This window comes from Perkinsus marinus (assembly GCF_000006405.1).
Source record: "Perkinsus marinus ATCC 50983 genomic scaffold scf_1104296927642, whole genome shotgun sequence".
Lineage (NCBI taxonomy): Eukaryota > Perkinsozoa > Perkinsida > Perkinsidae > Perkinsus > Perkinsus marinus.
Window position 1 is genome coordinate 73015 of NW_003217086.1, and position 12281 is coordinate 85295.

The 12281-nt window shown below is 50.9% G+C and overlaps 4 protein-coding genes across 4 annotated transcripts; 1 reads left to right on the forward strand and 3 right to left on the reverse strand.

The window, feature by feature from the left end:
- Positions 1–532: 532 nt before the first annotated feature.
- Positions 533–2128, reverse strand: Pmar_PMAR004304 (lactoylglutathione lyase, putative). Its single transcript, XM_002788798.1, has 8 exons — positions 1938–2128; positions 1765–1889; positions 1570–1680; positions 1387–1498; positions 1196–1336; positions 979–1146; positions 835–928; positions 533–719 (listed from the first exon to the last, which is right to left on the reverse strand). Exons 1-8 carry the CDS (start codon positions 2111–2113, stop codon positions 585–587), a joined length of 1062 nt encoding a protein of 353 aa, XP_002788844.1. The 5' UTR covers positions 2114–2128; the 3' UTR covers positions 533–584.
- A 680-nt stretch (positions 2129–2808) lies between these two features.
- On the reverse strand, positions 2809–8218 carry Pmar_PMAR004305 (hypothetical protein; the record flags this gene model as incomplete). Its single annotated transcript, XM_002788799.1, has 19 exons — positions 7590–8218; positions 7264–7383; positions 7136–7215; positions 6713–6904; positions 6527–6666; positions 5636–5657; positions 5424–5586; positions 5227–5379; positions 5105–5179; positions 4938–5053; positions 4719–4890; positions 4540–4661; positions 4319–4486; positions 4141–4273; positions 3937–4058; positions 3818–3887; positions 3594–3767; positions 3416–3547; positions 2809–3153 (listed from the first exon to the last, which is right to left on the reverse strand). The coding sequence occupies exons 1-19, from the start codon at positions 8211–8213 to the stop codon at positions 2809–2811; spliced, it is 3123 nt and encodes a 1040-aa protein (XP_002788845.1). The 5' UTR covers positions 8214–8218.
- A 649-nt stretch (positions 8219–8867) lies between these two features.
- On the reverse strand, positions 8868–10007 carry Pmar_PMAR004306 (conserved hypothetical protein). Its single transcript, XM_002788800.1, has 5 exons — positions 9787–10007; positions 9528–9676; positions 9349–9471; positions 9206–9303; positions 8868–9156 (listed from the first exon to the last, which is right to left on the reverse strand). Exons 1-5 carry the CDS (start codon positions 9977–9979, stop codon positions 8946–8948), a joined length of 774 nt encoding a protein of 257 aa, XP_002788846.1. The 5' UTR covers positions 9980–10007; the 3' UTR covers positions 8868–8945.
- Positions 10008–10169: 162 nt separating this feature from the next.
- Positions 10170–12226, forward strand: Pmar_PMAR004307 (tRNA-guaninine transglycosylase, putative; the record flags this gene model as incomplete). The annotated part of the gene is made up of 12 exons (XM_002788801.1): positions 10170–10259; positions 10363–10495; positions 10552–10643; positions 10765–10883; positions 10929–11101; positions 11155–11284; positions 11335–11485; positions 11529–11640; positions 11687–11807; positions 11852–11960; positions 12006–12091; positions 12139–12226. The coding sequence occupies 12 exons, from the start codon at positions 10170–10172 to the stop codon at positions 12224–12226; spliced, it is 1404 nt and encodes a 467-aa protein (XP_002788847.1).
- Between the last annotated feature and the right edge of the window lie 55 nt (positions 12227–12281).

A 12281-nucleotide genomic window follows, 5' to 3' on the forward strand; every position in this document is an offset into this window, starting at 1 on the left:
GGCACGCGTATCACATGCCGTGCCGTCTCATGCAGCCAATGCATGATATCGGGAGGACACTAAATCGATCGCCTGTCTACTAAGTGAATAGCGTTAGTTCATCCAGTATCAATCGCTGACGAGCCGTTAATCAGAACCCCTCGGTTGAGCAGCACCTTCACCTGCCTCCACCGACACGGTGCCAGTCTCTGAACGGAAACTATCACTAGCCCTTCTCATGATTGAGATCTTTGGCTGTTGATTACTCAATACTTATCTGTATCTCGAAAGTGTCATGGCGTTTACAGGGGTAAAACCGCGCGTCATCACCATGTTCAAGCCCATGTTTCGAAGGAGATCATGATCCGATGTTCTCTACCAACCGGCAGACGACTGTCCCCGGTGTTCTAGGAATCGTGATTCGCCTGGATTCGAAGCTTAGCCAGGGCTTCTTGACCCCTCTAGTGATGTTGCTCACCACAATCGTCAAAAGTCTTCCTTGTACTCATAACAACGCAATGCAATCATCAATAAAAGGAGTAAAACTCAGTCCTATAGAGCATATCAAGAGTCATAATGCTCAGCGACTACTCAGTGAGTAATACTCACTCTAGCCCATCAGCGACACCTTTGAAAGTTAAGCCACGCTGTATCAACTCGACTCTGTATCCGTCGGGGTCCAGTACGAAAGCGATGTTGCGCATAGCGCCCTCGTTGGGCCTCTTATGGAAGGGGACCGCCTATAGTGAACACGACCAGTATATTCGACAACATGCCTTCTAATCCTCAACGAAGCACATGTGTCACTAATTGAAGTACTGCTAAAGTGTATGATAGAGAATCAGAGAAGCTCACCTGTCCTTCAAGAGCAACACAGAATGCATCCAAGTCATCTACTAAGAAGGCAGTGTGACCGAATCCCTTGGGAGACGTATTGCCATCGTGATACCTGATGACCAAGGTTGATCACTCACCGTGCCACTAATAAGGAGGACTCACTTCCCACCGCTAGGCGGCTCCTGGTTGTGAGTAAGCTCGATAACAGGTTGCCACAAGCTGTTGACGAAGTCCTTAGCCTCAGCAGATTCTGGTGGGGGAGCCCGTGCTTTTTGCTCGGGAGTCAAAGAAGCTAAGAAGTAGAGGGAGAAGTCACCGTGATCCGAGCACCTGTTAATTTAGATGCGCTACGCTCCGTGACAATCAGAACGGGTTTCACTTGACAACCTGCATGCCCAACTGGTCGACATAGAACTTGAGACTCTTCTCAGCATTCACAACCCGCAGCATAGTCTGTGCCAAGCTGGTCCCATGTAAAGCCGCTCCTCCCTTAGTGCGGGCAAGAATTTCGATCCAGTATCTGGCAGTTCCACATGATTCCATTGATGACTCCATGAGCAGGCTACTCACCCATCAGGATCTGTTGCGAATGCCACATCGCGCATCCTACCCTGAGATGGGAGCTTCCTGAAGTGAACCCCCTCCTTCTGAAGTGCCTCACATGAGGCTTCCAAGTCATCACCTATATCAACAGAACAGCATCAAGACTAGAAGGACAGGCGCGGCTGGGTTTCCAGCGCAAAAGAATCTCACTTTCTATATGGAAGGCGATGTGGCCGAATCCTCGGTGAGGTTCCTCATTCCCGTTATTGGCTTTCCAGTCGACAGGATCATCCCAGCTATGAGTGAGCTCCAAGTAGTTATCTGAACACAATAGGAATGAAATGAGCCGATCTGGATCGCGATGACGAACAACTGTCCGCCTTAGATTTGATAGCCGCATCTCACCAGGCATCGTCCAGAGGTACTTTTCACTCTCCAGAGTGCCAACCGTGGTAGGCAGTTCACCAGCAGCATCCGGCCTCGGTGTCTCGAGGAAGTAGAGAGAGAATTTCCACTGAGGGAAGTCGTACCTTCAGTGAGAAGGCAATGCCCGATGAGACCAAGATAACTAACATTACTTGTGAATGAGTTTCATCCCAAAGTGTTTTGTATAGAAGTCAATGGTCACCTTAGGGTCCTTCACCCTCAACATAGTGTGCTGGAATTCACTATGGAGCTTCTGGCACATGCTCGCGGCCGTAGGGCCAACTCGCCCAGCACGAGACTCCATTACATGCGACCAACCGAACGCCATAATCTCAATAATGCTAATAACGAACCGATTCCACTGAGGTAAATACTCGCCAACCATCGATGAGGTTGCACACTGTCATCATAATACCACAGACAAGAGTAGTCAAGTCAGCCTCCTCACCTAACAAGATGAATGTACTTGTGAGGTGCTGATTTCAATGTAGATATGATCGCAGCTTGCTCTGATAGATTGGGACAGCTACACATTTGCATCACAATCGTTTGTCCCCAACTAAACGCAACTCTGTGTGTCAATAAGCACCTTTCTGATGTAAGCCGTGACGGCCCTTACTCACGGTATTTTTGCGACACAAATCCGATGTCTCCGGGACCCTCTCTACCATCCACATATCAACACAAGTCTTCAACGGTGAATTCACTACAACACATTACATGCATTCATGACTATAGGCAAATGCCACTGGGTGGTGAACTACCGTTCCTCCGCTGTACAACAACAGTGCGAGGGAGAAGAGAGCACCATCCTCGCGGAGCGATGATTATCTTTATTATGTTTGAAAACAGTGAGTGATTCAAGGGCTGCATTATCCGTAGTGCTCAAAAAGTCAAACAAGAGCAATTCTTTTTGAGTGATTCGTTCGAGGCATTAAAACAGTAATTAAAAAAATGACTAGATTCATCACAACTGCTGATACAACGACTATTTTGGAGTTTCAAATCACAATGCGACGATTCTCAACCGATTAATGGCCACCAGTAGTCAGCGTGACTTCCATCATGGAAGTGTTCGAAAGGCTCAGTGTCGTTCTCCAACAGGTACTCTAAGGCTTCGGGACTCCACCCACCCCCAGTCACCGACTCGGGCAGCATAGGAACACTATCTGCTGATGATATGAGATCAACAGGCATGGACTCTGAAGCGGCTGGGGCGTTTATGAAGGACTCGGGGGAGCTGCAGGAGGCCGTTCCAGCAGCTGTTGATGAGGCCTCGACAATGGTGAAGGGGTCATCAGCAATCTCGTTCATTAACCTCTCCTCAAAGCTGGCCAGGGCGAGCTCCATCATCGCACAGGACCGGAGCTGAGGGGAGGAGGGTAGAGTAAGACGAGCCTCTCTGTGCTCAGCCCTCAGGATCAGCGTTTGCTTTCCTCACCAACGATACAAGTTCATATGCGAATTCGAATAGAAGTGTACAGAAAGCAATGAGAATTCCACAGAATTTCCTCAAAATTTTCACACTGTCACCAACACATGCAGTTGACCATGTGCATATTCTCCCACACTGCTCGGAACGGTCGCCACAGAGACAACGGCAGAGCCCAACAGGAATGCTGCAGCTTACGATTGATTTTATTTGCTCCCCACTGAGAGTGTCAAGATTCTGCAATATCCTGGCACACGACGACAACAGGAAGCCGCCGTTGCTGGAATTTGCCTTCATCCCAAGACGGGCCATAAGACTAAACAGTAGCACCTACAACAAGGGAGCACGTACCATCCACACTGCGCGTCTTCCCTACAATGTCCTCTAATGAGACATCCTCTAGCTTGGCCACTGTAGAGAACTTATGGGCAGTAGCTTGCATAAGGGCACCCACTCTGCCACAGGCAGACTCGTAATCCGGCAACCCCAAGGCCAGGTCTGGCATGACGTGCAGTTCTTCTACTCCCAAGGGCGGAGCCTTGACGCTCTCCTGTCAGCGACAGCACAGTGCCATGATAGAAAGTAAGATAGAGCAGGCACCTGGTCGAATGCCTGCATGACGGTGATAATCTCATCGACCCTCACAACGGAGAGGTTGTCCAGGACGTAACTGAGATCGAGATATGAGGAGCCCTTGGGCCACCCTCAAGGGCTCCTACCTGCTTGCTGTCATCAACATAGGCAAGCTGGTGTAGCCCAAACTGTACATGGGACGAAGGACCTTCGAGATGAGGAACTTGCCGTATTTGTATGGAGTCAATACCACATCAGCAGCAACCGCCTGGGAACACATCACAACAAAAAAATCACAATTACAGCGGAGCGAAGCAGAATAAAAGTGGTTGAGCTTCGAACACACTCACATCCATCAACTGAGTGGAGGAATAGTTTAGCTTGGCCAGCGAGCACATCACATTGCCAACCCCCTGGCCGTCGTAGCGTGGCATCATTGCGGCCACGCAAGCGCAGATCTCCTGCAGCAGTTTTTCATTGTAACTGCCAATCAAAGCCTTCCAAGCCGGCTGCTATGGCAGCACTAACCAGTTGAGCCGTCCATAAGCATAGAGGAGGTTGGAGACCTCCTGGGGCTTGAACGTGGCCAGACTATTCGCCACCTCCTTAGCGACCAAGTCCATCAGCTCTCTATCACAATACCCGACTCGAGATAGCCCGTAGAGCATATTAGAGAAATTCTGGGGGCGGAAGTGGCTGAGCGGGAGTAAGGCAGTAACAGACGCGATAAGAGGGGAAGGGAGGCCCACTGTAGTCGAGTCTTGGCAGCCTCCACAATGGCTCGGACCACCTCCGTCTCCTCAACCATCTGCAGCTTACCAATCGCCCAACATATATTGGACAGGGACTGGCAGCTAGAGGTCGATACCAACTATAAAGAGCCGCGATGATACCCACGACCGACGATGATGGAGTAATCTCTCGTTACTTCAATGGCTCGCCTAAGGACTTGCTTCACTCTCGCGTCCTTGGCAAGGGCTCTCTGGTTCTGTTCTTGGTTTTGTGTCAAACTCGCTAGACGGTGTATTAGGGTCGACACATTCACCGAGTTGAGCTCATGCAGATGGGCTTCCACTATCATAAGGAGCCCGTGGACAGACCTGACCACATCTCCTGACTAACACACAGAAAAGGGCGGGCAGACTACCGCGACTTTGCAGCGGCCAAGATGCTCCGCTGAATTTCGAGCTCATTTGCGGTAGGCTGATGACGGTGATTGTCGTCGGGCTCCCCCTGTCTATTGCGACCATTGCTGATGTTAGGCTGAGAATGGCACCGTCCTCTCTTCATACCAAGAGATGATTTAGTGACTACTCTGTATGACTCGAACCCTGGTGGCTCTCCCACATGCTGCTGGCCATAGCTGCTGCAGGCATCTCGCTTGGGATGCTGACCGAGATCACCACTATAGACTGCAGCACTCCAGTGTCCACTACTTCCTCATTGCATTCGATGAGCGTCTGCGGGGGCATAATAAGAGACGGCCGAGTCGACATAGGCTCTCCACTCTGCCGGGTCGCTTCATTCACCAATGCTGCAGCAGCCGCGGCAACTGCCTCGGCCTCCACTCCTATGGCGTCCTCCTGCTCCTCAGGGCCAGCCCTCCTCAGCACGGCATACATCGTCACCCTACCTCCACTCTATCCTCTTGTTCTCCTTGAGGCTCGTCGTCGTGCTTCCGGCCTACTCCCTTGCCAGACCCTCGCTCGGCCTCTCCACTAGGGCCCAAAGCTTCCCTGAGCACCGCTGCTTTCGCCGGCAACTTCGCTGTGGAGGGCAATAAGATACGGCAGATCCTAAAATGATCAATATCGCGGCTCCACTGTAGAGATCCGATGGGCTCACCAAAGAGTCAGCGGAATGCTAACTGCGTAATACAGAATGTCGTTTATGTCAAATACCATCTCGCTATAACTGCCGTTGGTAGTTACATAATAACTGTGAAGTGGACGAGGAGTGGTATGCAAATAATGAATCCAACATTCCAGGATAGGCAAGAAACATCGCTCGGAAACGTCATGTTTCATATCGTGGTATGGAGTTGTCACTAGATACTATCAAATAGGACATCAACAACGCCTGGGACCTTCCTCTCTGTAGGCGGCTGTGCTCTGACTGGCCCGGTCCCCGTCGAACCACCACGAGTAAGAGCAGCCTCCAAATCCCTTCGCATGACGGATCTCCGCATGATCTGTTGCCCAGCTTTGGGCGTGGCGCTCGGGTATGCTCGCTCGGCCACATCCAGGGCTCCCCTCTCCTACAGATCGGCTGCTAACACCAACGTACCACACCACTGCTACTTTATCGGGCAACGCCGTGGACACCTCGGGCAACTGAGCTCGACACGTTCGCCATGCATGAGCGATGAAGCGTCGATCGTCTCCACTCAATGAGCTCCCATCGATAAGACGTCGGCTCAGCACCAGAAAACAGGAGCCCACCACCTCCACAAGGGGCTTCCCTAAGGCAGTCTAATCTGAGGAATAGTTGTCTACAGCACAACCCCACCATCACACAGCTCGGTCATCCCCAAAAGGCACGAGGAGATCTGAGTGAGCTCTCGAGTCCTGACTGACGTCAGCTGAGCTTTTTGAAGCCACTCGAATGCCATGTTATAGAGTGCCGTCATAGAGTCTATCAGAGGCCCGCTTTGCCGCAGCTGATTGGAAACGTGGTGGCCTGAGGCATCTCACCGACTCATGCAAATAATCTACCCCATGCTCGACTAAGCCTTACTGGGCCCCCGACTTTTCCGGATGCCATACAGCTTCCTATGCACTGCATCAAGAGCCATGGACAAGGCGATAGGGGAGGCTTCTCCTCGTCGCTGAGTAATAGCAGTGAACAACGATACATACAGCATGTTGTTGCCGAACCTAGTGTCACCACTATAACATGCCAAGGGAGATGCTGTTAACCCACTTCAGTTTGGTCAGTCCCTGGACGAGCATGCCCAGCTCCACTGTAGTGAACTCTTTGAGGCCGAGAGCGTTTAGGGCACAGTGAGTCATATGAGATAGCATACGATAGTCATAAAAGCGCATCTTAGCGGCAGCCAGGACTACAGCATTGACGTTCCTTGGCCGGAGCTCATTTAGTCGGCTTTTGAGCGGCCTGTAAGGAAATGCCGAGGACAATTCTAGTTGGAGAGTTCAGTAAAATAGATCTCCCAAATTCCTAATTTCATCAAGAGAACATCTCCTTTACTTCAGTCGGTTAGAACACCGAACTTACAACGCGAAGATCGCAGGTTCGAATCATGCAACGACTACTTTAAATTTCGATCCTACGATACTATTTTCCACCAAAACCCCAGAGACCTTATATCCTTCAACCCCCTATTACTCGACAAGGGCCAGCAACAATTTCGTGTCAGTGGCCTCGAAACTAGCCAGAGCAGTTACAGCTAGGGTGATGCTGTCGACCTGCCGTTCGTTACACACTACTACCACATCCACGTCTACGAGAACTACTTCTAAGGAGTCTCCACTGAGCACCACAGCGTGTGCCAGTTTGTCAATGACCAGCCTGCAATCACTTACTTCATACATACTAAGACTGTAGAGCAAACTGGCCGCAGTACTGCCCTGTATCTGACGAATCGATGGTATTAGCGTTTGAATATGTGTTCGCTTTTCTCACTAATTATAGGAGTTAACATACGAATCCGGGTAGAAGTGTACAAAAACTACTAGGAATTTCGCAAAATTTTCTCTTGTCACCAACACATGCAGTTGATCATGTGCATACATTCCCATACTGCCTGGTGTGCTCTCAATCGCCAAGTGTATCCCCCTACATCAGCACTAGCAAGGAGGCGCATCTTCACTCGCTGGAGTAGTTCATCTCCTACAACATGCTCCCTCCCACCAGTGAAGATTTGAAGGGCCGAACATAAGTCCTCAGGGCAAAGGTCATCTACTCTGCTCATTATAAGGTCCCTCACTTTCGGGAACAACTGGCTACCCCCATCATCATACCCAAGCCTCGCCAGCGCCCGCATTGTCGTGATCACAGCAATGATCCTGCCGGTCTCAAGCACCTTAGATGCTTCCACTGCCTCGCCGGCCGTCCGAGCGATCCCGGGTTCGATTCCCACAACCTTCGATATTGAGTTTAAAATGCTCGCTATAGTCGTATCCTCTGCCCTGACTAAGTTATTTTTCAAATGTGGTAGAGAACATCGCACAAGTATCGCGGAATCTTCAGGCTGCGCAAACCGTGTTGAGAACTGCAAGATACTCGCCAGATGCGCCAAGGCTGGCCGATCCAAGTCCGGCATCATATCAATGGACCGAGCCGCGCCCTGCACAAACCTGGTCACATCTGCCATCACCACCCCAGGGCGACTAAGAGCGTTGATCCTCTGGGCTAAACTGTAGAGCGAAGGGACAGCTTCCACCGACGGTCCACCACCAAGCATCGGCGAGCACACAACTGGCAGACCTGTACAGAGCTCTCCTTATAAGGAACACGACACCCTATATGGACGGCTTAGCAACATTCATCATAGAAAATGACCAGGTGCACCATGAGCTCTTCTAAGAGCTCCATTCGCACGCTCTAGTGGAGCTATTTTGACAGAACCTTCTTCTGCAGCCTCTATTGAGTCCTATTATCAAATACAGCGAGAGCCGCCAGAATCATCAGACACATCACTCTAGGTACTACAGACCCGCATCCAGGGACAATACTCCTACCCCTTTGCCTACACCAAGCCAAGCCGATACTCCGCTGCAATGCTTGATATTCGCTGCAAGTGGCTTTCAAAGTTGTATCGGATCAGTCACGCGACTCACACAGTCCGATCAAAGAAGGGTGGATCCGCGAAGCTTAGGCACCTCCCTTGCCTTGGCGGTAGATTCGCCCAACATGACTGAGATAGATACCATAGCATCATCCCATAAGATTGTGCCAACACCACAGCCATGAGCATGATAACAAACTCCTCGGAGCACTACTAGTACTAATGAGAGCAAAGACAGTAGGCTAAAGAAGTTACCGTCATTTAGTTACCATCACAGCAATAGGAAAAATATTAGTGACTACAGGGGGGAGAATACAAATGCCGATGGTCATCGTTGGCCAAACGCTGCTACGAAAAATCCTTTGGTACCATATGCGACGACACACCAGGGAAAAACTTCAGCAAACTTCAAGCACGTACTTCGATGAGATCCTCAACAACATGCTTATCGTTCTCCATCTTAGTCGTAGCAGTAGTGGATGGAGAAGGAGGAGGAGAGGGAGCCACTGTGACGGCCAGAGGCAACATGCTCCTAACACACTCGTACACTTCCTGCCAATTCGTGGCCACGACTGTTTCCCTAGGAAGGGGAGACTCCGGGTCATGGCTCCAACCGTACCTACCACACCACCAGCAATCTACACCATCAGGACGGTGCCCTCGACTACCCATGGTCGTAGTCGTAAAGGATGCCCCCGAATCCATGGCTAAGGGCATCATTGATGTACATGGGGTTATCGTCGATCAATAAGGTAGCGCCTATGGCCTACCAGGACATAGCAAGGACGGCCGGATCAGAACGATTCGTTACTTTGCACATGTCAGCCTTGGAAGTCTTCTTTCCAGATAGGCCGAAATGGTTGCCTAGATGGACCCGATTCGAAGGAATGCCAAAGTTAGCGAAAACCCAGTCGTAGGTGTCTTGTCGAATTTGCTGAGCAGAAAAAAAACACCGTTGGCGATGCCATCGCTCGAGCCAGGGCCTACTACCTCCTGTCTAGAAGTAACTATATGCACTTCAGCGAAGTTGGTGATTTTTCGGACGTATTCCTGAGCACCCGGCACGAGGGGGATGCCAGATTTGAACTCGGGAGACTCATGGAAGATATAACACTTCTCTATAGCCTCTTGAGCCGTACCTGATTCACAACCAGAGTGGTCGTTCGAGCGCAATTTCCAGAGTGCCGAAATTCCTCTGGTAGAGATGGGCTAGTCAGCTATCCATTAGCACGGTTAAGGGTAGTAGTACCTCCTTGAACCTCCCAGAAGCGGTACGTGAAGAAGTCTGAGACCCTCAAGTGTGTGCCGTAGACCCTATTGTGCCACTTAGTGTAAGTGGCCAAGTACTGCCCAAGGACCTCATCAAGGTCGCAGGCTACTACAGGCCGCTGGTGCTTAGCAGCAGCAGAGCTGACGATATGTAGAGTGCTACCTCCAGCCATGGAGATCTAATGATCTACCTGACGACAATAATAATTGCTTCAACGATTGTGCATGTGGGCGAGAAATTCCGTTTGTATGAACGATTACCACGCTTATAATCGTCCGTGCGCCAGAAGACCTTACCCATACATAATCGTCACAGTACCACAGGAAAGGATTCCTCCCGTAGTTAACTTTGTTGATTAAGCAATGTCGACTAATATCCCTGTCGTCGTTAAGTGGGGGAAGGCCACCTATAATATTGAGGTCAACACTGCGGAATCCGTGGCTGTTTTAAAGGTAGTATTCCACGCAAGCCGTGGTGCATTCGAGATGGAATTGAACCTGCGTCGCCTCCTTATGCTCGAGAGGTTTTACCGTCAGCGTGGATTCGCCTATTCAGACTCAGCTGGAGAACCTCACGAGTGTGCCGCATGACAAGCAGAAGATCATGGGCCTACCAGGCGGCCTGCTCAAGGACAGCGATGACCTCAGCAAGAAGATCACCAAGCCTAATCAGAAGATCACTCTATTAGGTCGGCCTCCTCCTCCGCTCTATAGTGGCAATATCATCTTGGATCGCCCCCCTCAGGGACTGCCGTGGCTCAGCAATTGAAAGCCCCGACCGCGAGCACCGTCTTCGTAGAGGACCTGTCGGACGAGGAAAGGAGGAAGGTTCTCAAGGTACTTCAGTTTGATTCGCCCCTTCGGCAAGGCACCAGCATGTGGTCAATCTGCCTTGCCGTGCTTCACTACGCTAATCGAGAATCCCTATGAGTAGTCTGATGTTTTTACGTTACCTCAGGAAAGGGAGGTCGAGACTCTACCTATTGGGTTGGTGAATCTGGGCAACTCCTGCTATATGAACGCCACCTTACAGGCCCTATATGCAGTTCCTCCTCTACGACAGGCACTGTTGAAGTAGTAGCAAAGGGATTAGTAGGCTCCTCAGTATAGTTGTGTACTCAGCTACGACAGTAGTGCTCATAGTGAAGGCAGCAACCAGGAGAGGAGCCTGAGCGCCTTGATACACCAGACCTTCAAGGACCTCGGCACTAAGGCTGATGCAGTCGAGCCCGCCAGCTTATTTATGCTCCTTCGAGTTATGTATCCCGAGACCTTCGGAAAGACAACGCAAGGAGGTACTTGGGCCGGTCGTCGTTGTCGTGGTCGTGGCAACACTACCGCGTGCTAGGTATTCCCCAACAGCAGGATGCCGACGAGTTCCTCCGGGCTCTCATGCTCAACCTCTCTGACACGGTCAAGACGCCTCACAGTAATGTTATCGATGATTTGTTTGGCTTCACAATGAAGACTCGCATGCGGTAATAGGACCATGTGCTTCACAAAGACCTGATGCTACTGCTACTACTAGGTGCCTGGAGGCTGAGGCAGAGCCGGAGTCTGTCTCGGAGGAGCGTCATCGAGTGTTGTTGTGCCACATGGGCACTCCTACTGACCCCGTAGGGCACCTCTACCAGGGAGTTCAGCTCAGTCTGAAGGAGACTATCACCAAGCAAGCTTCGGTAAGCTGCCTGTTGGTGAAAGAGGACCTCTGAGGATCTACAGGTCCTCGGTCGCGACGCTGAGTTCGAGAAGTCCTCGGCCATGGACTCCCTTCCGGAGTACCTTATAGTAGAGTTCGCCAGGTTCCAGTGGAAGGGAGAGAGCACCTCAGCTGGTAGGCTCCACATCTCGTGGCGAGCCGCCTTCAGTGGTCTCTGTAGGCACTCATGCTACTAGGACCAAGATCACTCGAAAGGTCACCTTCCCGCAAGTGCTAGACGTGTACGATTTCTGCACGGAAGATGTGCGGAAGCAGCTCACTCGTGGACGACAACGCAGAAGGTAGTAGCACTGGCGATGAGGAGTTTCGTGATGCACAACTTCAGGGTTTACATGGACGAGCAGGAACGGAAGAGGATCCAAGCTAAAGAGGCTAATAGGAAGGACAGCGATGTCGAGATGGACGCCACTGAGGAGGACTCGAGCGTGGCACAGGTGAGAGAAGGATCTTGCTTACCGCTGTGATGGTTACTGTGATAGATACCCACGGGCAACTACAGGTGTGTATCAATAGTCTCCCATGAGGGACGATCGGCTGAGGGTGGACATTATATGGGCTGGGCTAAGTAATGCTACGTGCCTCTATACTGCTGAGAGTACTGGGGGCCTCTAGGTTCAAGGAGGCCGATGGTGACGTCTTCAAGGAGGACCAATGGGTTAGATTTAATGATGACAAGGTTACTCAGCATGATTGGAAGTAGCAGTACTCGAGATTGCTGATGCCGGAGTTGGACCATTGTAGGTATGTCGTGGACC

What these genes read in the sequence shown, in the direction of transcription:
- Pmar_PMAR004304 (XM_002788798.1), bottom strand. Translation starts at nt 2,113, where the DNA reads ATGGCGTTCGGTTGGTCGCATGTAATGGAGTCTCGTGCTGGGCGAGTT. An exon ending in CATCGCCTTCCATATAGAAA is followed by an intron (nt 1,499 to 1,569) that starts GTGAGATTCTTT and finishes CTGTTGATATAG; the next exon opens with GTGATGACTTGGAAGCCTCA. An exon ending in GAGCCGCCTAGCGGTGGGAA is followed by an intron (nt 929 to 978) that starts GTGAGTCCTCCT and finishes CTTGGTCATCAG; the next exon opens with GTATCACGATGGCAATACGT.
- Pmar_PMAR004306 (XM_002788800.1), bottom strand. Translation starts at nt 9,979, where the DNA reads ATGGCTGGAGGTAGCACTCTACATATCGTCAGCTCTGCTGCTGCTAAG. An exon ending in TAGTTACTTCTAGACAGGAG is followed by an intron (nt 9,472 to 9,527) that starts GTAGTAGGCCCT and finishes TTTTCTGCTCAG; the next exon opens with CAAATTCGACAAGACACCTA. An exon ending in CTTTACGACTACGACCATGG is followed by an intron (nt 9,157 to 9,205) that starts GTAGTCGAGGGC and finishes GTGGTGTGGTAG; the next exon opens with GTACGGTTGGAGCCATGACC.